General features: G+C 42.2%; 1 protein-coding gene across 1 annotated transcript; it reads left to right on the forward strand.

The window, feature by feature from the left end:
* Positions 1–3,833: 3,833 nt before the first annotated feature.
* LOC120469321 (uncharacterized) lies at positions 3,834–24,399 on the forward strand. Its single transcript, XM_089122697.1, has 16 exons — positions 3,834–4,057; positions 4,786–4,821; positions 5,000–5,263; positions 5,543–5,803; positions 6,153–6,389; positions 6,497–6,769; positions 8,612–8,650; positions 9,396–9,668; positions 10,113–10,229; positions 10,998–11,026; positions 12,846–13,023; positions 14,724–14,759; positions 15,081–15,344; positions 15,645–15,905; positions 23,776–23,871; positions 24,016–24,399. Exons 1-16 carry the CDS (start codon positions 4,027–4,029, stop codon positions 24,057–24,059), a joined length of 2,439 nt encoding a protein of 812 aa, XP_088978823.1. The 5' UTR covers positions 3,834–4,026; the 3' UTR covers positions 24,060–24,399.
* Positions 24,400–24,801: the final 402 nt, after the last annotated feature.

Consider the following 24,801-nt stretch of genomic DNA (forward strand, 5'->3'; position numbering starts at 1 on the left):
GCCCTAAATTGACAGGGTCGGTCGGGTTACGGCAAACAAGAATATTTTTAAGGGTGGCCTAAAGCCCAATTCAGATCCAGCATTGAAATGAATCACTTCTCATTCAGTCTGATGTAGATTTGCATCCATTCCTATATTTTTGTAATAAAGTCTGTATCATAGAATGATAACTTCTTTCTGTTGTTATTTTGTAGGTGTTTGTTGTAACTGAATGACTTAAATGTAATTCAAGATAATTTAGTAAAACTGCAGTTTTACTATAGCATCACTACAATATTACTGTAGTAGAACCATGGTATCAAAACCATGGTTTTTAAAAATACCAGTTACTACAGTCATGGTTACTATGGTTTTACTGTAGTATTATTACAATATTACTGTAGTAAAACTATGGTATTAAAACCATGGTTTTTAAAAACCATGGTTCGCACTAGTGTTGTCACGGTACCAAAATTTCAGTATTCGGTACCAATACCAGTAAAAATTCACGGTTCTCGGTACCAATTTCGGTACCAAAGCTTAGTTTAAATTTACATATATTTAAGTGTTTATCACGGTTACAAGTATGGAAACTGTACATTTGTATTATAAACACTTTAGAAAAAAATTAGATAAAATGACCTAAAATAAACAATAGTATGCACTAACACATTTTTAAAGTTGTTTGTGTAGTTCTAATCCGTTAACATTTATTTAATGCACAATGAATGAAGTGAACAAACATGAACAATCAAGTGTTTCTATTAAATAACATTTACAAACATTAATTAATGTTGTAAAAATATATTGTTCACTCAATGTGTTGATGTGAAGTAGCTAATGTTGATAAATGGTATCTTATTGTAGCATTACCAAACTATAGGCTACAGGAGAAAAAACATGTTTTATTTGATTTGACTGTACTTTTATTTAATCTAAAACTGCATTCATATTTAATTTTGAAAAGGCTTTTTAAAACTGCTGAGTTATAAAGGCAAGAATACGCCTAGAACTGGCACTGACATTAAATGACATAAATAGGGATGCGTTGATACTAATACCAGTACTCTGGTGTCGGGTGGATACTACTGTGCTCATGTACTCGTAAAACTACCCCGAAACCACTTTAGAGGCCGTTCACATATCGCGCGTGTTTTTTTTTATTATATTTTTACACGTGCTTATTCTTTCCAAAGCGCTTGCTCTCACGCGGCGTCTGTCGTTGCTATGCAACGAGTTTTTATTATGAGCGCGCTTGCCTCGCGCCTATATTTGAAATTGCGAATTTGCATGTAATCGGCCTCTTATATTTCTCTTATACCTCTTATATAAAATATTTCCATATGTGGCTCTTTCCTCCTTTCGTGTCAACAAGTGGATTCAGAGAGAGAGACATATCAGCGTTATGAAGAGGACGCAACTGTGCACCTTTCAGACAGCGTGTCTAACTGGATTAACCTGGTATTCTGTACCTAGAAAAGCTGGTACCGTAACATTTTTTTTTTTTTAGTACCGACTTGGTACCGAAGTACCGAGTTTTTTGACAACACTAGTTCGCACCAAAATACCACGGTTACTATGGTCATAGTTTCTATAGTAAAACCATGGTTAATTTTCATAAGGGCAGAGGGGCCAAAAAGTATTTAGTCAGCCACTGATTGTGCAAGTTCTCCTACTTAGAATGATAAGAGAGGTCTGTAATTTTCATCGTACACTTGAACTATGAGAGACAAAATGAGAAGAAACAAAATCCAGGAAATCACATTGTAGGATTTTTAAAGAGTTTATTTGTAAATTATGGTGGAAAATAAGTATTTGGTCAATAACAAAAGTTCAACTCAATACTTTGTAACATAACCTTTGTTGGCAATGACAGAAGTTAAACGTTTCCTGTAAGTCTTCACCAGGTTTTTACACACTGTAGCTGGTATTTTGGCCCATTCCTCCATGCAGATCTCCTCTAGTGATGTTTCAGGGCTGTCGCTGGGTAACACGGACTCCACAAATTTTCCATGGGGTTGAGGTCTGGAGACTAGCTAGGCCACTCCAGAACCTTGAAATGCTTTTTACGGAGCCACTTCTTAGTTGCCCGGGCCGTGTGTGTGGGAAGACCGCGCCACGATTCATCTTCAAGGCTCTCACTGATGGAAGGAGGTTTTGTCTTAAACTCTCATGATACATGGCCCTGTTCATTCTTCCCTCAACACGGATCAGTTTTTCTGTCCCCTTTGCAGAAAAAACAGCCCCAAAGCATGATGGTTCCTCCCCCATGCTTCACAGTAGGTGTGGTGTTCTTGGGACGCAACTCTGCATTCTTCTTCTTCCAAACACGACGAGTTGAGTTTTTACCAAAAAGTTCCATTTTGGTTTCATCTGACCACATGATATTCTCCCAATCCTCTTCTAGATCATCCATATGCTCTCTGGCAAACTTCAGACGGGCCTGGACAAGTACTGGCTTAAGCTGGGGGACACGCCAGGCACTGCAGGATTAGAGTCCCTCTCGGTGTAGTGTGTTACTTATGGTAGCCTTTGTTACTTTGGTCCCAGATCTCTGCAGGTCATTCACCAGGTCCCTCCGTGTAGTTCTGGGATTTTTGCTCACCGTTCTCATGATCATTTTGACCCCACGGGATGAGATCTTGCGTGGAGCCCCAGATCGAGGGACATTATCAGTGGTCTTGTATGTCATCTATTTTCTTACAGTTGCTCCCACAGTTGATTTTTTTCACACCAAGCTGCTGGCCTATTATAGATTGACTCTTCCCTGTCTGGTGCAGGTCTACAATTTTCTTCCTGGTGTCCTTCGACAGCTCTTTGGTCTTGGCCATGGTTGAGTTTGGAGTGCGACTGTTTGAGGCTGTGGACAGGTGTCTTTTATACAGATAACGGGTTCAAACAGGGGCCGATAATTAGGGCTGTCGCGGTTATGGAATTTCCCTTGCGGTAATATTGAGTGGCTCAATAGCGCGATATGCGGTATTACCGCCATTTATTTATTTAATTTATATGTTTTTGTTGCTATATAAATAAAGTTTACGATGTGGACAAAAACGAGGACATTTTCAGTAAGCATTGTAACCGAAACTAAACAGCGTCTACAGTATATGCGCATTGAAAAACTTTCACTCAGCGCGCATATTGTTATGACAACGGACTTTGAGCGAGTCATTGAACCGTTCATTCAACGAACACGTTTAAAAAAGCTGATTCATTAAAAGAGATGTTAAGAAACAATATGTTAATTATTTCTAACATTGATGTTCAACTTTTCAAGGCTCAGCTGAGCAGCAATGCGTCGCATGGGCAACGCTGAAGCTGATGCTTCACTTATTAGAGACCCATTGATTCAATGCGTGACTCACTGATTTTATTTCGGCTTCCTTGTGCTGTGGGATGTTGAACAGCGCTGCTGCTGACGCGCATTTATGGGAAAATACACGTGAAGAGAACGTTAAAATGATGATGCAACAAATATTTCGCTTCCCTTTGACACGACAAGCTTTTCACGACTTCAAAGACAGAGGCAGGTAATTGCACGCGCTCTGCCGATCTCTCATTCACTGTCTGTGTGAAGCCTGTAGGCTACACATCACCATGATAAACAGTCTTGTTATCATTATGAACTTGTTTAACATTCAATACACATGCATTACGTTCAAAACAAGAAGGGTATAGCCTTATAAAAAAAAAAAAACGTGAATATCGCGGTTGCTGCGGTTACGTGCAATCCTCTGCGGTTGTCTTGTCAGAAGCGCGGTACTACAATATTGCGGTTACCGCGACAGCCCTACCGATAATACAGGTAACCAGTGGAGGACAGAAGAGCTTCTTAAAGAAGAAGTTACAGGTCTGTGAGAGCCAGAAATCTTGCTGGTTTGTGGGTGACCAAATACTTGCGTAACAAGCCATCTGTGTAATAGCCTACATGTGAACATGCCTAATAAGACTTTTCTTAAAATGTATATGGTTTCTTCTGTTAGTTCAGGAAGTGTTGAGTCTATAAGACTGGCTGTGAGTTTGACAGTGTGTCATTAATAGACCAGTATGGAGCTCAGGACACTTCCTCTAATGCTCTGTGAGTATAAATCGAGTCTAGATATACTCATTTGGACATTTTGTACAATAATAGTGAATTGCTGTTCATCTGTATTTCATATTTTTTTTGCACTGAATCTGTTTTTCATTTATGCTGCTAATAATTTGAGTATCAAATCAATATGTAGGTCCTGATTTCCACACTGATATATTATAAAAAATAATCCTCTTTTATCCTGTGAATTCCTGGTGATTGTTTTACAGTGTGTGTCTGAAAGTGAAAAACACTCTAGCTGAATGAGATCAGTGTATTGATCATTACTGTGATTCGTCAGTCGTTCAGTTACGGTTTGTAATGGTGTTGAATCACACACTCTTCTGTAAAGTTAGTTTGTCGTCTTCAGTAGATCTTCAGCATCTCCGATCTTTAGGATGTGGATAACTGATGGCACGCAAAATCAGATCTGCAGTCCGATGGCTTGAGCTTCTCTTCACTTTGTGGTGTCAGTTGTATCATGACAGCATCACATATATGATTTGTTCACACTTCCTCTTTCATGCTCAATATCTGCAGTTTATTATTGACTGCCTTGGCTTGTATAGAAGTGAAAGAGTCGCAATCTCTTGCATCAAATCAACATTGTCACTCCTGGTTTTTTTTTGTTTTGTTTTTTTTTCTGCATGTTTTAATTTATCTTGCCCACCTTGTGTGTGTGTGTGTGTGTGTGTGTGCATGCATGTATGTGATTTGTCTCTTTTGCTTTTTAGTGCTGATTTCAAACATCCGCCCTGGACAAACTCAAGGTGATTTATACATTTATATTTTCTTCAAATCTTATTACACAGTGGAAAGCATTTATAGCAGCATGTCGATTGTTCATGACATTTATTGGGTCCTTAATGAAACAGCTGAGCTGTGTATGAAACAAATGTCTTGTACGATTAATGTTTAAACACCTGAATGTTTTATGTGATGTTATAGAGAGACTAAAGGCTGTAGTGAAGACAGAGCCCGGCAAATATGAAACCGTCACTGTCAGATGTGAATTACCAGGAGATGAAGACGACTGGACATACAGCTGGTTTATAGACGGATCATCTCGGCTCTTCAGCACTGACAGAGAATTCAGCTTCATATCTGATGAAGGCCTATTTCAGAGTCGCAGCAGCGTCACCTGTAGAGGAGAGAGAAGAAGTGATGGACTGAAGTCAGAGATCAGTGACGCTGTTACACTGGCATTATCATGTGAGTCTGATCCTCTTCACTACAGAAATAAGTTACACTGAGACGTGATGACGTGATAAGAAGGGCTTTTATTTGCACAGAAGAAAAGAAGGTGATTGTAAAAATATAAAAATAAAGTGAGTGTATTGTCCTCAGCGAGCAGGGCATGATGCTTCAAGAGGAACAGTACTGATATTTTAATTGTGTTGCACAATAACTGGACAAAGACAAGAAATGCACACACTGCCATTTTCACTCTTCTTTATCTTGGTTTATTTGTGTTTTATCACAAAATATCAGATCCAGAGACACCTAAAGCTGTTCTGACTGTTCAGCCTGAACCATCACTGATACTCAGAGGAGAGACTGTCACTCTCACATGTGATATACTGGGGGAAGGATGGACATATAGATGGAGGTGTGATGATGATAGAGAGCACATTTCTGAAGAGAAAGAGTTCAAGTTCACCACAGAGATCACAGAGAACTGCCAGTGTAAAGGCTGCAGAGGATCATTAATCTGCTCTGACTGGAGTGATGAAGTGACTCTGACTGTGTCGGGTGAGTGATCATCACTGATAGAAAGGATATTGCTCAAATACATGAACAAACTGCAACTAAAAAAACTGTATTAGTAAACATTTCTAGATGCTGATGTTAGACAGAGTGAATGTGAGTTACAGTAAGCATCTGATTTTACAAGCAATGTCTCTCAGGATCTGTATATTTCTACATCTTCTTTATATGAGTTCTCATGTTAGAACATAATACAATTATTACTCATAATGAGGCGAGGTATTACTCTGAAGTTTTGTATAATTATACTCAATTATTACTCATAATGAGGTGAGGTATTACTGTCAATTATTACTCTGAAGGGTGAGGTCAAATTTTCATGAAATATTTACAGACAGACCCAGCGTAACAGTGAAGCCCCAGAGTTCAGTGTTCACTGGAGACTCAGTTACTCTGAAATGTGACGTGAGACGCTCTGGACGGAGGATTATCTGGTACAAAGACCACCAGACAATAAAATCAGGTGTTGATACAGTAACACTGAGAGATGTGAGAGTCTCTGATGGAGGAGAGTACGGGTGTGGTGTATTAGGAGAAACAGTAGGTCCAAGAGTCACGCTAACAGTGAGAGGTAATGTGGCAATCTGATTTAATAATATAAATATTATGTAAATTAATGTCATCCATCAACAGTATCATGTTCTGTCAGTTAAATTAAACACAGTTCATTCCTCACAGAGAGACCCAAAGCTGTATTGCGTGTTCAGCCTGACGGACGAGTGTTCAGAGGACAGACGGTCACTCTCACATGTGACATACAGGAGACAGACGGCACTAGCTGGACCTACAGCTGGAATAAAGATCATTCACAGATTCATGTCAGTCAATCACAGGAATACAGAATCAGTTCAGTTGATGAATCTCACACAGGTCATTACAGCTGTAGTGGAAGAGAGACGCGAGGATCACGATACACACACACCAGTGATGAAGTTACACTGACGCTTTCAGGTGAGTGTGTGAATCTCTCCTGCACATCAGTCTGACTTCATTAATTCAGGCACAAACCTAAACAAACCAACTCTAATATTTTAAAGGGATACTCCACTTTTTTTAGAAATAGGCTCATTTTACACCTCCCCCAGAGTTAAACTATCGAGTTTTACCTTTTTTGAATCCATTCAGCCGATCTCCGGTTCTGGCGGCACCACTTTTAGCATAGCTTAGCATACATCACTGAGGTGCACAAGACCATTAGCATTTCTCCCCAAAAATTACCAAAGTGTTTTGATATTTTTCCTATTTAAAACTTGACTCTTCTATAGTTACATCGTGCAATTAGACAGACGGTCGGAAAATGTAAAGTTGTGATTTTCTAGGCTGATATGCAGGGAACTATACTCTCATTCCTGCGTAATAATCAGGAAACTTTACTGCCGTACCATGAGTGCAGCAGGCGTAATGATATGACGCAGCGCCTGAAAATAGTCCCCGGCTTATAACGTGACCGGGACTAAGTTTGTGTAGTCATCGCGCCTGCTGCACTCATGGTACGGCAGTAAAGTTTCTTGATTATTACGCAGGAATGAGAGTATAGTTCCTAGCCATATCTCAGCCTAGAAAATCACAACTTTACATTTTTCGTCTAATTGCACGATGTAACTATAGAAGAGTCAAGTTTTAAATAGGAAAAATATCGAAACACTTTGGTAATTTTTTGAGAGAAATGCTAATGGTCTTGTGCACTTCATGATGTATGAAGATACATCTTCGACTGAATGGATTCAAAAAAGGTAAAACTCAACAGTTTAACTCTGGGGGAGTTGTAAAATGAGCCTATTTCCAAAAAAAGTGGAGTATCCCTTTAAAGGGTAACTAAACCCCTGGTCCGAGCCTGACTCCACCCACTGGCAATATTTGAAAAATGCTAAAAAAGTGGGCAGACCCCAGCGGAGATAGAGGAGACAAAATAGATGCTAAAACACTATCCTGATCGTTTTCAGTACTCACAATTCCAACTCCTGACTCGCTACAGTGGTTTTGACGAAACAAGCTGGTTTTTATACTGCCGCTCGTACCAAGAGCGTGGTGAGCTGAAAGCTGCCTACGTCACGAAGTGCGAAACATCCAATAGGAAAATTCAACTGCAGTAGCCACAGTTCAACCTGAAGAGGGCAGCACTAAGACGTTTTTACACCATATATTGTAGAATTAAAATACTTTATACACAAATGTCAAAAAAGTTACTCAAATCAATGACTGGTATTAATAAAGATCCATTCTTACAGATCATTAACTAAAAAAAGTTGGTTTTGGGTTTACGTTTAGCCTGGGTTTCCCCATTCTGCCTTGCTGTAGTGCGATTTTATTCGCGCTGCTTGGCAGTCTGGATACCATGAACCAAATTTTCCCCTGAAATAGGGAACCAATCACAGAACGGGAGGGAGCACAGGCGCATTTGAAAGACATTCGTAGCACCCAATAATACGGCTCTGGGCATTCATAAACCACGCCTCAAATACGAGAAATTTAACATGTGGTTTCCAGACCACGTTTCATTCTCAATGATGCATGCTCTGGCATTAGCCCGGCTACAAAACGTTGCTAAAAGAGACAGAAGTACCCATTTGAAAACTTCAGTGTGGCTTGTTTTGAAGATTTAATGTTCACCTTTGGACAAAATTTGCTGTTATCAAACTTCAGGGTGGCGGACAATTAAAAGAAATTCAAGTCAATGACTTCACTGAGCCTTACATGAAATCGCTGGGATTTTCTTTAAATTAATTGCATTAATTTTATGCAGTTTTTTGATCATGAACAGTTGATGAGTTTGGTTGTGTTTATGTTTTCCAGTTGCTGAAGCTCCACTGTCAGTTACACCGATGGTTTCAGGTGAGTGTGTTCAGCTCAACTTCACATCAATCTGACAGACACAAATCAACTCAATTATACATCTATGGGAAACTTATCACTGTGATCGGTGTATCTTTTTATACTTTAACAAAACAAGTGCCATTAAAAAACTTTGAAAAATATGTGCATTGAAGAATAATTGTATGATGCTTCTAAGTATAAAATATGAATGATGAATAGTGACAGAGATATGATTGATGTCTGTAAATATATAGTTTTCTACTAACAATAAGAGGTAAATCAAGCATATAGTTCTGGCGCATCAGCTGATCCACGTCTACCCTATAGGAATACGATGCCTATCACTATATATATGTAGTATATAAGCTCCTCAGTATTATCAGCAGCTGTGGCGTTTCTCAGGAGCTCATTACCCTCCTCCCTCCCCAGCTCCTCCTCTCGTCAGTCAGGATTTGGCATTTCGATTCCCCTTGAAACAGAATAAATTCTGGAATTATATTCTTGAATTAATGATATCTGCAATACATTCATGTTGGTTCTGTCCTGTTTACTCTAAGGGGTGTTATTGCTGCTAGGCTTTCCAGAACAGGACCTTACCGCAATCCAAACTGTATGCTAAATGTCAATCATTTTTAACGATAGTGGTCCTGACAGAAATGCTGTTTTTACTGTGCAATCTGATTTAAAATGTAAGCGAATTAATGTCATCCATCAACAGTATCATGTTCTGTCAGTTAAATTAAACACAGTTCATTCCTCACAGAGAGACCCAAAGCTGTATTGCGTGTTCAGCCTGACGGACGAGTGTTCAGAGGACAGACGGTCACTCTCACATGTGACATACAGGAGACAGACGGCACTAGCTGGACCTACAGCTGGAATAAAGATCGTTCACAGATTCATGTCAGTCAATCACAGGAATACAGAATCAGTTCAGTTGATGAATCTCACACAGGTCATTACAGCTGTAGTGGAAGAGAGACGGGAGGATCACGATACACACTCACCAGTGATGAAGTTACACTGACGCTTTCAGGTGAGTGTGTGAATCTCTCCTGCACATCAGTCTGATTTTACATCCGTGGAGATCAGTGTATCTTTTTATACTTCAACAAAACAAGTGCTATTAAAACTCTTATAAAGGGCCAGTGATAGGAGCGTGTGGCATAATATGTGCATTAAATAATAATTGTATGATGCTTTTAAGTATGAAATATAAATGATGAACAGTGACAGACATGATTGATGACTGTAAATATTGATTTAAACGTTGGACAATATTTGTCAAACTCCAAAATAGCAGTCAGTGAACAAAGAAATCACTGAGACCGACATCACAAGAATATTTCTTTAACAGAAAGGTTTAAAAGTAAAATAAAAAAATCTGGAGACACTAGAGGGTCCATTATTTTGTATTATAGATAAGAAAATCTAACAAGTTTTGATGATGATGAAATTATTTGTTTGTTTATTTGTTCAGATTCAGACGCTCCATTGCCAGTTCTCTCAGTTCTCAAACTGCTCAGTTTTCTGCTGGCAGCTTCTCCATATCTGCTCGTGACCATCATTATAGGAGTCAAATACTACAGAGCTCATGGTGAGATACGCTCGCTCTCTCTCAATTCAATTCAAAATTGCTTTATTGGCATGACTGTACATCATACAATATTGCCAAAGCTTGGAATATGTAGAATAATTATAAAGACATCAACATAGTAAAATAATATAGCATTTTAAATTGATTGTACAAATTAACAGTGTAAAATAAATAAAATGGAACAGTTTATGAACATTTAAAAAATTCTGTGAAAATTTTAGAAAAACAATGTATATGAGTGTGTGGTGTACAGCGGTGTGTGTGTGTGTTGGCGCATCACTGATTGGTCGTCGACTCTCTCTTTTTGTGACATGCATCAATGTATCTGGCTGCTAGTGTGATACAATCTCTTTTTTCACCTAATAGATGTTGTAATTGTGTTTTGTTATTTAATTGCATGAATTTACGGTAAAGTATTTCAAATTTTGTGTAAAGTCCCTCTAATGTCCTCATAGTTGGGGCAGCTGGTGAGGAAGTGTTGCTCGGTCTCCACTTCTCCCTGCCCACTTCTTTCTCTCTCTCTCTCTATCTATCTCTCTCTCTCTCTCTCTCTCTCAATTCAATTGAGCTTTATTGGCATGACTGTGTAAAATAGCACAATATTGCCAAAGCAATAGTAATATACAAACATATATGTAGATAAATACAAGTGAAAAAAAAATAAAAATAAACAACAATAAAAAACATTTCTCTCTCTCTCTCTTTAATTAAACCAGATCCACCATCACTATGAATATTTAACACTTGTTCTTATCTTGTGTTTTCCAGCTCAGTCTGATGAGATTAATCGGTTTGCTGTAACGGAGGAGTGAAAGTCTGCTGTCCTGATGAATGAATCCCATTCTGTGTTTCTCTTCTTCAACATTATTCAGTTATATTCATAATGTGTCTGAATTTGACATAGATAAGGCTCAAATGAACTCTGCTGAGCTACTGCAGCTTCATTCTATCATATCTCTCTTTTCAACAGTATTTGCAGAAATTATTTAATAATTAATATGCAGCTATCATTTTTATTTCAGATTAAGTCTTTATTTGTTTTACTGTCTTAAATATCTTCTCTTTTTTTAATAAAGAACCAAACATGTTCAACATATAGCAGAGAATTGCTCATCTTTCCCAAATATATCTTTAAAAAAAAAAAATCATACGGTTCAGCGAGATACTCTGCTCTGATTGGTCAGATGGCTCAGTTTGTTGTGATTGGTCTACTCTGCTCTGATTGGTCAGGTGGCCCAGTCTGTTGTGATTGGTCTACTCTGCTCTGATTGGTCAGATGGCCAGTCTGTTGTGATTGGTCTACTTTGCTCTGATTGGTCAGATGGCCCAATCTGTTGTGATTGGTCTACTCTGCTCTGATTGGTCAGATGGCCAGTCTGTTCTGATTGGTCTCTGCTCTGATTGGTCAGATGGCCAGTCTGTTGTGATTGGTCTACTCTGCTCTGATTGGTCAGATGACTCAGTCTGCTGTGATTGGTCTACTCTACTCTGATTGGTCAGGTGGCCCAGTCTGTTGTGATTGGTCTACTTTGCTCTGATTGGTCAGATGGCCAGTCTGTTGTGATTGGTCTACTTTTCTCTGATTGGTCAGATGGCCCAATCTGTTGTGATTGGTCTACTCTGCTCTGATTGGTCAGGTGGCCCAGTCTGTTCTGATTGGTCTCTGCTCTGATTGGTCAGATGGCCAGTCTGTTGTGATTGGTCTACTCTGCTCTGATTGGTCAGATGGCCAGTCTGTTGTGATTGGTCTACTCTGCTCTGATTGGTCAGATGACTCAGTCTGCTGTGATTGGTCTCTGCTCTGATTGGTCAGATGGATCAGTCTGTTGTGATTGGTCTACTCTGCTCTGATTGGTCAGGTGGCCCAGTCTGTTGTGATTGGTCTACTCTGCTCTGATTGGTCAGGTGGCTCAGTCTGTTGTGATTGGTCTACTCTGCTCTGATTGGTCAGGTGGCCCAGTCTGTTGTGATTGGTCTACTCTGCTCTGATTGGTCAGGTGGCTCAGTCTGTTGTGATTGGTCTACTCTGCTCTGATTGGTCAGATGGCCCAGTCTGTTGTGATTGGTCTACTCTGCTCTGATTGGTCAGATGGCCAGTCTGTTGTGATTGGTCTACTCTGCTCTGATTGGTCAGATGGCCAGTCTGTTGTGATTGGTCTACTCTGCTCTGATTGGTCAGGTGGCTCAGTCTGTTGTGATTGGTCTACTCTGCTCTGATTGGTCAGGTGGCCCAGTCTGTTGTGATTGGTCTACTCTGCTCTGATTGGTCAGGTGGCTCAGTCTGTTGTGATTGGTCTACTCTGCTCTGATTGGTCAGGTGGCCCAGTCTGTTCTGATTGATTTCTGCTCTGATTGGTCAGATGGCCCAGTCTGTTGTGATTGGTCTACTCTGCTCTGATTGGTCAGGTGGCCCAGTCTGATGTGATTGGTCTACTCTGCTCTGATTGGTCAGGTGGCCCAGTCTGTTCTGATTGATTTCTGCTCTGATTGGTCAGATGGCCCAGTCTGTTGTGATTGGTCTACTCTGCTCTGATTGGTCAGGTGGCCCAGTCTGATGTGATTGGTCTACTCTGCTCTGATTGGTCAGATGATATTATCACATAATCCTTTATACAGCTGCAGAAGTTTGATTTAAATCCAAACTGCATCATTATCTACAGCTGTCAATCAGTCACACTGATCGGCCAGTCACTCATACATCTCACACACTCCTTCTACAGAGATCAGAAAACTGATCAAACTGGCTTTGGGCCGGACATGATCGCTGTGTTGCAAAATCACCCAGAAATTCTTGGTAACTGGTGTTTTTATACTTCCCTTTTCTCAGGCTCTGAGACTATCAACGCTTGTCTATACATCTTTTGAGTCCGACAGTAATTCTTAATGTTTGGTTTAAAGTGATCTGCAACATGACATCATGACTTTTGTGTAAACATACACGCCACTTTCGAGTCAAGTGGCGTGTTATCTTATCTCTATACGCATTTTGAGCTATCCGCGTGTATGTCTACGCCATTAATGTCGAGTGATTCCGCGTGTCTGTACACAACGTCAAATGTCCGAGTGAAACGAAACAAAATGTACATCTACATCTGGGGAGCGATCTTTTTTTTCCTAGGATGGTAAGGGAACAGTCATAAATGCCATTAACCCCAGTGACGGTTAGGTTTAGGGACGATGTTGAGGTAAGTCATATATTTATATATACAGTAATAACGTTAAGTCAGCGGCATTCGTGAACACGCTGAAAAGCAATTATGCGTGTTGATAGCACGCCAAAAATGGAAATACGAATTGGCGTCATACGTGATCTGCAAAAAGCCCAATTCAGATCCAGCATTGAAATGAATCGCTTCTCATTCAGTCTGAAGTAGATTTGCATCCATTCCTATATAACCAGCCATCTGTGTAATGTAGTCTACATATGAACATCTCTAATAAGAGTTTTCTTAATGTATTCAAGGCTCTTTATTATGAGGAACTCTTTCACAATTTCTTAAAAGACGATATAGTTTTGGTTTATTTATTCGGTTCTAAAGTCAGGGAAGTATAAGCAGGAATAAGAAGGAAGGGTTGTTTGGTGCCACGACTCAGACCTGTGAACTACGGTTTCTTCTGTTCAGGAAGTGTTGAGTCTATAAGACTGGCTGTGTGTTTGACAGTGTGTCATTAATAGACCAGTATGGAGCTCAGGACACTTCCTCTAATGCTCTGTGAGTATATACAGTATCTCATCTATGCTTCATTTGTACATTTGTATCATAATAGTGAATCGCTCTTCATCTGTATTTCATATTTTTATGCACTGAATGTGTTTTTCATTTATGCTGCTAATAATTTGAGTATCAAATCAATCTGCAGCTGCTGAGATCCACAGTTAATTTATTATAAAAAATAATCCTCTTTTATCCTGTGAATTCCTGGTGATTTCTTACAGTGTGTGTGAAAGTGAAAAACAGTCTAGCTGAATTAGTGTACTGATCATTATTGTGATTCGTCAGTCGTTCAGTTACGGTTTGTAATGGTGTTGAATCACACACACTTCTGTGTGTGTTAGTTTAGTTTGTTGTCTTCAGCAGATCTTCAGCATCTCAGATCTTTAGCATGTGGATCTTTAGTATATCTTATTATTGTTGTGGTGTGCTGACTGACATTAATGAGCAATGATGTCACTTCCTATATGAAGCACTGATGGCACGCAAAATAAGATCTGCAGCTTCTCTTCACTTTGTGGTGTCAGTTTTATCATGACAGCATCACATAGATATTCTTAGCAATGATTTCTTCACACTTCCTCTTTCATGCTCAATATCTGCAGTTATTATTGACTGCCTTATATAGATGTGAAAGAGTCGAGATCTCTTGCATCAAATCAACATTGTCACTACTTCTTTTTTTCTATTTTAAAAAGTTTCCTGCATGTTTTAATTTATCCCGCCCACCATGTGTGTGTGTGTGTGTGTGTGTGTGATTATTCTCTTTTTTGCTTTTTAGTGCTGATTTCAAACATCTGCCCTGGACAAACTCAAGGTGATTTATATATTTATCCATCCATCTTCTTCATGCTCATCCGGGGTCGGGTCGAGGGGGCAGCGGTCTAAGCAGAGATGCCCAGACTTCCCTCTCCCTAGACACTTCTTCCAGCTCTTCTGGGGGACACCGAGGCGTTCCCGGCTGACATTTATATTTTCTTCAAATCTTATTACACAGTGGAACAGAAAGCATTTATAGCAGCATGTCGATTGTTCATGACATTTATTGGGTCCTTAATGAAACAGCAGAGCTGTGTATGAAACAAATGTCTTGTACGATTAATGTTTAAACATCTGAATGTTTTATGTGATGTTATAGAGAGACTAAAGGCTGTAGTGAAGATAGAGCGAGACATACATGAAACCTACACTGCCAGATGTGAATTACCAGGAGATGCAGACGACTGGACATACAGCTGGTTTATAGACGGATCATCTCGGCTCTTCAGCACTGACAGAGCATTCAGCTTCAGATCTGATGAAGGCCTATTTCAGAGACGCAGCAGCGTCACCTGTAGAGGAGAGAGAAGAAGTGATGGACTGAAGTCAGAGATCAGTGACGCTGTTACACTGACATTATCACGTGAGTCTGATCCTCTTCACTACAGAAATAAGTTACACTGAGACGTGATGACGTGATAAGAAGGGCTTTTATTTGCACAGAAGAAAAGAAGGAGGTTGTAAAAATATAAAAATAAAGTGAGTGTATTGTTGTCAGTGAGCAGGGCATGATGTGTCAAGAGGAACAGTACTACTGATATTTTAATTGTGTTGCACAATTACTGGACATACAGACAAGAAATGCACACACTGCCGTTTTCACTCTTCTTTTCCATCTTATTCACTTATCTTGGTTTATTTGTGTTTTATCACAACATATCAGATCCAGAGACAGAGAGACCTAAAGCAGTTCTGACTGTTCAGCCTGAACCATTACTGAAATTCAGAGGAGAGACTTTCACTCTCACATGTGACATACTGGGGGAAGGATGGACATATAGATGGAGGTGTGGAGATACACGGCACAACTCTAAAGAGAAAGAGATCAAGATCACCACAGAGATCACACAGGAGTGCAGGTGTAACGGCTGCAGAGCACCAGACTGCTCTTACTGGAGTGATGAAGTGACTCTGACTGTGTCGGGTGAGTAATCATCACTGATAGAACACTCTCAGAAAAAAAGGTACAAAAGCTGTCACTGGGGCAGTACCTTTTCAAAAAGGTACACTTTTGTACCTAAAGGGTGCATATTGGTACCGTCATGGTACATATTTGTACAATTATGGTACCAATATGCACCCTTTAGGTACAAAAGTGTACCTTTTTGAAAAGGTACCGCCCCAGTGACCGCTTTCGTACCTTTTTTTCTAACAGTGAACGGATATTGCTCAAATGATACATAAACAGTTAATAAACTGCAACTAAAAAAACTGTATTAGTAAACATTTCTAGATGCTGCATGTTAGACAAAGTGAACTGTGAGTTACAGTAAGCATCTGATTTTACAAGATATGTCTCTCAGGATCTGTATGTTTCAGTATTATATTTCAGTATCTGTATTATCTTCTTTATAAGAGCTTACATGACTCATTATGATCTGAAGGGTGAGGTAAAATTTAGACACATTAAGTATAAATGATAGAAGTCATAAACAGTGATAGATGGTGACTGAAGACTGTATATTAACATAGACTGTAAAAAATAAGGACAAAGCGTCTGTAGACTCTCTGAAGAACAGGTTTGAGGCTGGTTATGGGGGGTATGGGCGGCGCCATACTGGAAAGTCTTGGGAAATACAAAAGTTTCAGAAAGGATACGATGTGTTGTCAGATCATGGCCGAGACGTCAAATTCACTCGGCGCAGCCCGTTATGAGCTGTCAATCAAAGTTAACCGCCCTTATTTGTCATACGTTTTATATCTAAATATGATCTAAACTAACGATTTAGAAAAAAAATCACCCCCCTCACAGTTGTCAGGCACGCGGAACATATTGAACATTACAATAAAAGTCCATGGGACCAAACTGTAAACATGAATTTATGCTGTGAAAACGGACATTTTAACATGACGTCTATGGATATTTGCTCCCGTTTGGGACCGGCCTCTAGCGGATTTTAGATGTATTGCAGTTTTTCCGCATTTCTGGGTAGGCTTAAAGGGTTAGTTCACCCAAAAATGAAAATTAAGTCATTAATTACTCACCCCCATGCTGTACCAACCCCGTAAGACCTTCGTTCGTCTTCGGAACACAAATTAAGATATTTTTGATTAAATTTGAGAGCTGTATAACAATAGGTTACTGTCGTAACCCCGGTTCTCTGAAACATCGAGTGGAGAGATCCACCTATGGGAAGGGCATCCGTACCTGACCTCTGCAGAAGCATCCAATTGCACCAAGTCTGGCTAGACAGACAGAAGCGCGCGGCCAGTGCCTGATGAGGCCACACCCCTCACCCACGGGCATATAACACCTGGGCGCGCTGCTATTCCTCAGTAAGTATATTCGCTTCTCGTGCGGCAAGCGAGGCAAAGCTGGTGGATCTCTCCACTCGATGTTTCAGAGAACCGGGGTTACGACAGTAACCTATTGTTCTCTTTCATCATCTCGTGTTCGAGATCCACCTATGGGAGAGACATGGACAGCTCCCCGATTGCCCAATACACTCACAGTGAGGTTCTGAAGCCAGAGAAGGACGGTCACCTCAGGGAGGCGGTGCCTGACACGTCCCTTAATCATGAGCCTGCGATGGTGAAACCACACCTAACTAATGTGGACAAGCAGGACATGAAATACGCATGGGAAACATGCGAGATAGTAACCCCAACCCACCAAGACATAATCTATACCCGAAAGGGGAAGAAATGATAGGTTACAGGAATGAACATGGCCAGTCAGCCCATTCACTCTTAATGGTATATATATCCCAACAGGGTTACAGCAGGGAGGGGCTAAGACGACCCGACCCCTGGAACCGAATGTGCTACCGAGGTACTGGTGACATCCAGCCGGTAGTAGCGCACGAAGGTATGAGGAGAAGCCCAACTGGCAGCGGAGCAGATGTCCTGCAGTGACACTCCCCTAAGAGCCCAAGAGGTGGCTAAACCTCTTGTGGAATGAGCTCTGATGCCCCTAGGGGGCTGCACTCCCTTTGCTTTGTAAGCCATGGTAATAGCATCCACAACCCAATGTGAGAGGCGTTGCTTCGAAATTGGACTCCCTAAGTGAGGGGGAGCCCATGAAACAAAGAGCTTGTCGCTCTTCCGGAAAGCATTCGTCCTGGTCATATATGCCTGTAAGGCACGGACTGGACACAGAGCGTTCAGCCTCTGGTCCTCTAGAGAGGTAAAAGGAGGAGGGTGAAAAGCGGACAGCTCCAACACCTCCGAAGTGAACGCAGGGAAGCACTTCGGCATGAAGGCCGGGTTAGGCTTAAGGAAGACCTTATCTCCACTAAGAGAGAACTTAGAGCACGAGGGATGAACCGAGAGTGCATGTAGCTCACTGACACGTTTAGCAGATGCCAAGGCCAAAAGCAAAGCTGTCTTGAGAGACAGCAGCTTAAAAATAATACTATCCAAAGGCTCAAAAGGGTGTTGAGACAGAGCTTCCAGCATCATGGAGAGGTCCCACTCCGGGACAGTTCTCCTGACGACTGGCAAAGAGCGGCGTGCACCCTTCATAAATCTGCAGATTAGAGGGTGCTGACTGACGGTCGAGCCCTCAAAACCCACATGACAGGCTGAAATAGCAGCCAAGTGGACCTTAATGGTGGAAAAGGACCTGCCTTTATCCATGAGGTCTTGAAGGAAACACAAAATATCAGGAACTGAACACTGATAAGATGTGATACCGCGCCCATCACACCATCCCTCGAACACTTGCCACTTACAGCCATATAAGGGCCGTGTAGAGACGGCCCTGGCATTCTGAATAGTGGTAACCACACGTGGCGAAAGCCCAAGTGCGTTCAGGTTCGTCCTCTCACGGGCCAGGCCCAGAGAGCCAACCTGTCCGGGTGGGGGTGGTAAATCTCACCGTTGGCTTGGGATAATAGATCCGTGCGAACGGGAAGGCACAATGGCTCGGCGTATAACAGAGGGATTATCTCCGCCAGCCACGGTGCTTTGGGCCATCTGGGTGCTATCAGAATGAGAGACAGGCCCTGCTCTCTCACCCTGGCCAATGTGGGAATATCAGGCACAGGGGAGGAAAAGCATACAGGAGCACTCTCGGCCATGGGTGGGCCAGTGCGTCTACCCCGAGGGGCGCGTCCATGTCCCTAGAGAGAAAAACATAAGACAATGGCAGTTTCTGCGCGAGGCGAATAGATCTACGCTCGCCCGTCCGAATCTCATCCATAGCATTTCCACTATCTGCGGATGAAGACGCCAATCCCGTAGATTGGGTTTCCCCTTGACAGCAGATATCCGCCGACGTTCAGAATGCCTGGGACGTGAGTCGCGCGTAGCGACAAGAAAACCCGTCTGCTCCACACCAAGAGCTTGTGAGCTAGGAGGTGAAGTTTCGACGACCGCAAGCTGTCCTGACGGTTGATATATGCCACAGCCGTGGTATTGTCGCACCGTACCAGCACATGATGTCCCTGCAGGCGAGGCAGAAAATGATTCAGAGCTTTCCAATTGGTAAAAAGCTCTAAATAATTTATATGTGCTGAACGTAGTCTGTTTGGCCACAGACCGTTCACCGTTTTGCCCTCCTGGGTGGCACCCCAGCCTGTTAAGGATGCATCTGTCGTCACCACTTTCCGCATCGTAACCGCGTGCGTAAAAGTCTGCGTTCTTCCAATGGCGCAGGGCTGCAGTGCACGCGCGCGCGTCACTTTAACCGAGGGGCAAAGGTCGCGAATCGGGCTGAACTGTATCGACAAAACCCATTTCATGAACGCCCTCATCTTAAGGAGTCCTAATGGCACAACTTGGGTGGATGAAGCCATGAGACCCTGCATCCTGAGACATGTGCGATATTGCACTTTCGCCCCTTCTCTGAACTGTGACAGACAGCTCATAGAGAGCGAACGCGCTCTAGAGAGAGACGCGCTCGCATGGCAACCGAGTTCAACTCCAAACCCAGGAAATTGACATTCTGACTGGGCGTGAGATTGCTCTTGCCCACGTTCACTTGGAACCCGAGCGATGTGATGTGCGCGAGCACACGGCCGGTGTCCTGCAACACCTTCTCCTTCGATTCGGCTATGATGACCCAATCGTTTATGTAAGTCAGGATTCTCAGACCTGTTATTCTCAGAGGCGTTAAGCCCGCCTCCGCGCACAGACAGAAAGACCGGGGACTCAAACTGAGTCCAAACGGAAGAACTGTGAATTCGCAACATATGCCCTGGTAGGCAAAACGAAGGAAATTCCTCTGCGGAGGATAAATGCTTATGTGAAAGAAAGCATCTTTCAGATCAACTGATGTGAACCAGTCATTCTGTTTTATGGCACGGGCGAGTGCGCCCTGTGTCAGCATTCTGAAGGTGTATTTCCTCAAATGTTTGTTCAACACTCGAAGGTCCAAGATAGGGCGGAGAGAGCCGCCTTTCTTTGGAACCAGAAAATACCGGGAATAAAAACCCTGGTTCATCAGATTGGGGGGTACCACCTGAATCGCTCCCTTGTTTAAGAGAGATGAATTTTCCTCTTCCAGAATGTGAGAAGCTTTCTCTTCCGTGTGAGAAAAGAGAATGCCGTTGAAATGAGGGGGTTTTACTGCGAATTGCAATCTGTAACCCTGCATTATTGTACGCATAACCCACTCGGGAGCCGAAACGGTTCGCCAAGCCGCTTAGTGACTCGCGAGTGTCCCCGCTCGGGACAGAGCAGAGCTGTGTCTTGAGACCAACAGAATTATTTGTGATGCAATGGCGCCATCTCGTGGGCACACTAGAGGCGACATGCGGGGGTTCGGAGGGGTTTCCTCTCTCTGCAGTGAGAAAGGTTCTCTCTGCGGAAAGAGGTTTTCCCTCCGAAACGAATATGTTAGATTCGTTATATTTGTGTTTTGTGTTGGGCAAACACTGCGTGAACTGGGCAAACATAGTGTGGTGTACACTGTGCTAAACTTTCACCCACAAGGGGTCCCCTGAAATTGGGGGGAAAACACACATCTCCTGAACACATGAACTGGGCAGTCTCAAGTGCAGGCAGAAAGTACTATCCGTTTTTAAGGATATATAAGACTAGTTTGTTTAAACGTGTATTTAGTCATGTGTTGGGAAACACAATGACCAAAGCCTTCCACACACACAACGTGCACTAGAAACACATGGCTTGCAGCCGCAACTGAGCTGTGCGAACCCAGCTGGTTGATTTGTGAGGCAATGGCGCCATCTTGAGGGTGGACTCGGGGCGACATGCAAGGGATCAGAGAGATATGCTCTCTATGTTGACACAGATATAAAAATCTGCACGAATTCAATTGATTCGTTTAATAATAGTTTGTGTTTTGTGTTGGGAAACACTGGGGCAAGCCTTTAATAACTGGGTGAGGGAACCAAGTGTGTGCGGTGTGGTAACACTGCTTATGTACTTTCCCTCACAACAGCCCCCCTGTGGCTTGGTAGCCACGAGACGGGATTACCCGACCGTCCGAGGGAGACCCCGTGTCTTTCGGACAAGGGTTCCGGGACCGGGAGAATACGGAGGGCTCGTGGCCCGTGAACGCGGGCTGGAGGCTCCCATGGTGGAACTCCCAGGCGGGCTGCTAGCGTTCAGGGCCGCCTTCCTACTCATCAAGGCCCGTGAGACAGTGTTAACAGTCTAGCGGGAGGCTCTAGGCGCGCTTGAGAGCTTCGCGAACACTGGAAAAAACGTTGAAGAGTTGTTTCCTCAGGCTGGGCGGTGGTACCCGCGTTTACCCGTCGTAAATATTCCTATCCTGGTCGGTGGCGCTCTATGGAGCTGGCCACACAATGTTGAGACGAACGGCCGCAAACTTCCAGGAGGATCGACTGAGGCAAAACCGCGTGAGCGCTAGCTTAGGGTAACGTTAGAAAGACCGCGTCATCCTCGTCGCCGGAACCGACCGGTTCGTCAACGAGAGTGAGGTTTTCCCGCGAAGATGTCCTCTTCAGGGAATGCGGATTGGGTCTGAATACCGCTCAAATATTTTATCTGTGGCGCTCCGGGAGTCCCCCGGTAGCGCGTCATCATCACCGTGTCCCCCATCCGAGTAAGAAATTCCAAGCACGGTGCGCTGGATAGTGCAACTAAAGCCGGCTTTGTAAAAAGCTACATGGGCAGCAATTACAATGACCGCAATTCTCCGGGTTCTCCAAAGCTTCTTGAGCGTGCTAAGCCCAAGCGGACCGCGCAGAACGAGAGGGTCCTTAGCGGCGATGAGAGCACCACACACGGCCGGGCAGGCTCGTCGTGATGGACTGTTCCCCAGGGGAAGCGGCTGTTTAGACGGTCACATAGCCATGGGTGGGCCAGCGGTGAAGAACTCGGAAAATACGTGGCGGGCAGCCATGTAAGGAGGAGCAGGTGAAGGACAGTGAGAGCTCGGTGGCTCCGGATGTAAAATACACAGCGGATAGGCTGAAGAAAAACGACTGTCACTCACGTCTGGCGGAGGCTGATCTGGCGATATGTCCTCCTGTAGACTCGAAAGTGGACAGCGTAACGTTAATCCAACCGAACTGTGTCAGTGCAGAGGTCGCGAGAAGCGAATGTCAACTGAGGAATAGCAGCGCGCCCAGATGTTATATGCCCGTGGGTGAGGGGTGTGGCCTCATCGGGCACTGGCCGCGCGCTTCTGTCTGTCTAGCCAGACTTGGTGCAATTGGATGCTTCTGCAGAGGTCAGGTACGGATGCCCTTCCCATAGGTGGATCTCGAACACGAGATGATGAAAGAGAACTACCACATTGGCTCCTAAGGGACTGCCTCTTGACGGCCCAAAAAGTCAATGAAGAAAATGTTTAAATATCCCAAGTGACTACCGTGGCTCAACTATATGTTTATCAAGCGACGCGAATACTTTTTGTACGAAAAAACAAACAAAAATAACGAGTTTATTCGACTATTTTTTTCTTCCTTGTAGGCCAGAACGAGACTTCCTTATAGATTTCCACGACGCATGCGCGAGATTTGCGATCTGCGTACACCAGCTTACACCACTTCAGATCAAAAATGAAAATTAAGTCATTAATTACTCACCCCCATGCTGTGCCAACCCCGTAAGACCTTCGTTCATCTTCGGAACACAAATGAAGATATTTTTGATTGAATCTGAGAGCTGTATAACTACCACATTGGCTGCCTAAGGGACTGGCTCTTGACGGCCCAGAAAGTCAATGAAGAAAATGTTTAAATATTCCATGTGACTACAGTGGCTCAACTATATGTTTATCAAGCGACGGGAATACTTTTTGTGCGAAAAAACAAACAAAAATAACGACTTTATTCTACTATTCCTTTTCTTCCATGTTGGCCTGAAACAAGACTTCCATACGATTTCCACAACGCATGCGCGAGACTTCCATACGATTTCTCCGTTTGAGCTACAGCATTACACCTTAAATAATTATAAATAATACGTATTCATATGTATTAATCATGTAAATTTCCTGCACCTGTAATAGATGTCCAAATGAGGTAAAAAAAAAATGATCCAGTTCAACGGTCAAATGTTGAAGGTCAATATGACGTCCAAATTGGGTCATGGTTGGACGTCCAAATAGTGGACCCAGTTTAGACATCGAATAGGTGTCCAGAATTGGTCATGGACCGACGGACCCAATATAGACATGATCTGCACGTCTATCCGACGTCCAGCGTTTAGTGGGATATGTCAAACTCCAAATAGCAGTCAGTGAGCAATGGCTTCACTGAGACCTACATGACAAGAATATTTTTAATAGAAAGGTTTAAAAGTAAAATAACAGAAGAAAAGTCAAATCTGGAGGCACTAGATAGTACATTATTTTTATTATAGATAAGAAAATCTAACAAGTTTTGATGATGATGAAATGATTTTTTTTGTTTTGCCAGTTCTCTCAGTTCTCAAACTGCTCAGTTTTCTGCTGGCAGCTTCTCCATATCTGCTCGTGACCATCATTATAGGAGTCAAATACTACAGAACTCATGGTGAGATTCTCTCTCGCTCTCTCTCTCTCTCTCTCTCTCTCTCTCTCTCTCTCTCTCTCTCTCTCGCTCTGATCTTTTCTCCCATAGATTAATTACATCCACTATGAATAATGAACACTTATTCTTATCTTGTGTGTTTTCCAGCTCAGTCTGATGAGATTAATCAGTTTGCTGTAATGGAGGAGTGAAAGTCTGCTGTCCTGATGAATGAATCCCATTCTGTGTTTCTCTTTTTCAACATTATTCAGTTATATTTATAATGTGTCTGAATTTGACATAAATAATGCTCAAATGAACTCTGCTGAGCTACTGCAGCTTTTGGTATCATATCTCTATTGTATTTTTTCTTCTGTTTTTCAATGTTCTGAATGTTGAAGTAAATTGTCAAATGTTTATTCTCATTGTTTGCAGAAATTATTTTATAATTAATATAGCTGTCATTTTTATTTCAGATTAAGTTTTTATTTGTTTTACTATGTCTTGAATATCTGCTCTTTTTTAATAAAAAAACAAATATCTTCAAACATATAGTAGAGATTTGCTCATCTTTCCCAAATATATCTTTAAAAAAAAAAATCATATGGTTCAGCCTCAGCGAGCTACATTGCTCTAATTGGTCATATGACCAGTCTGTTGTGATTGGTCTACTGAGTCACATGGAATATTTAAACATTTTCTTCATTCATTGCCTTTCTGGGCCATCAAGTAAGTTTCGATCTCTTAGTAGTCTATGTAGCAGTGATCCAGCTCTCAAATTGAATCAAAAATATCTTCATTTGTGTTCCGAAGATGAACGAAGGTCTTACGGCGTTGGTACAGCATGGGGGTGAGTAATTACTAATTAATGACTTCATTTTCATTTTTGGGTGAACTCGATCAAAAGCTTTCGATGCATCAATAAAACGCATAAGAACTGATGAGTTTTAATCT

This window comes from Pimephales promelas, chromosome 1 (assembly GCF_988280905.1).
Source record: "Pimephales promelas chromosome 1, fPimPro1.hap1.1, whole genome shotgun sequence".
Taxonomy (NCBI): domain Eukaryota; kingdom Metazoa; phylum Chordata; class Actinopteri; order Cypriniformes; family Leuciscidae; genus Pimephales; species Pimephales promelas.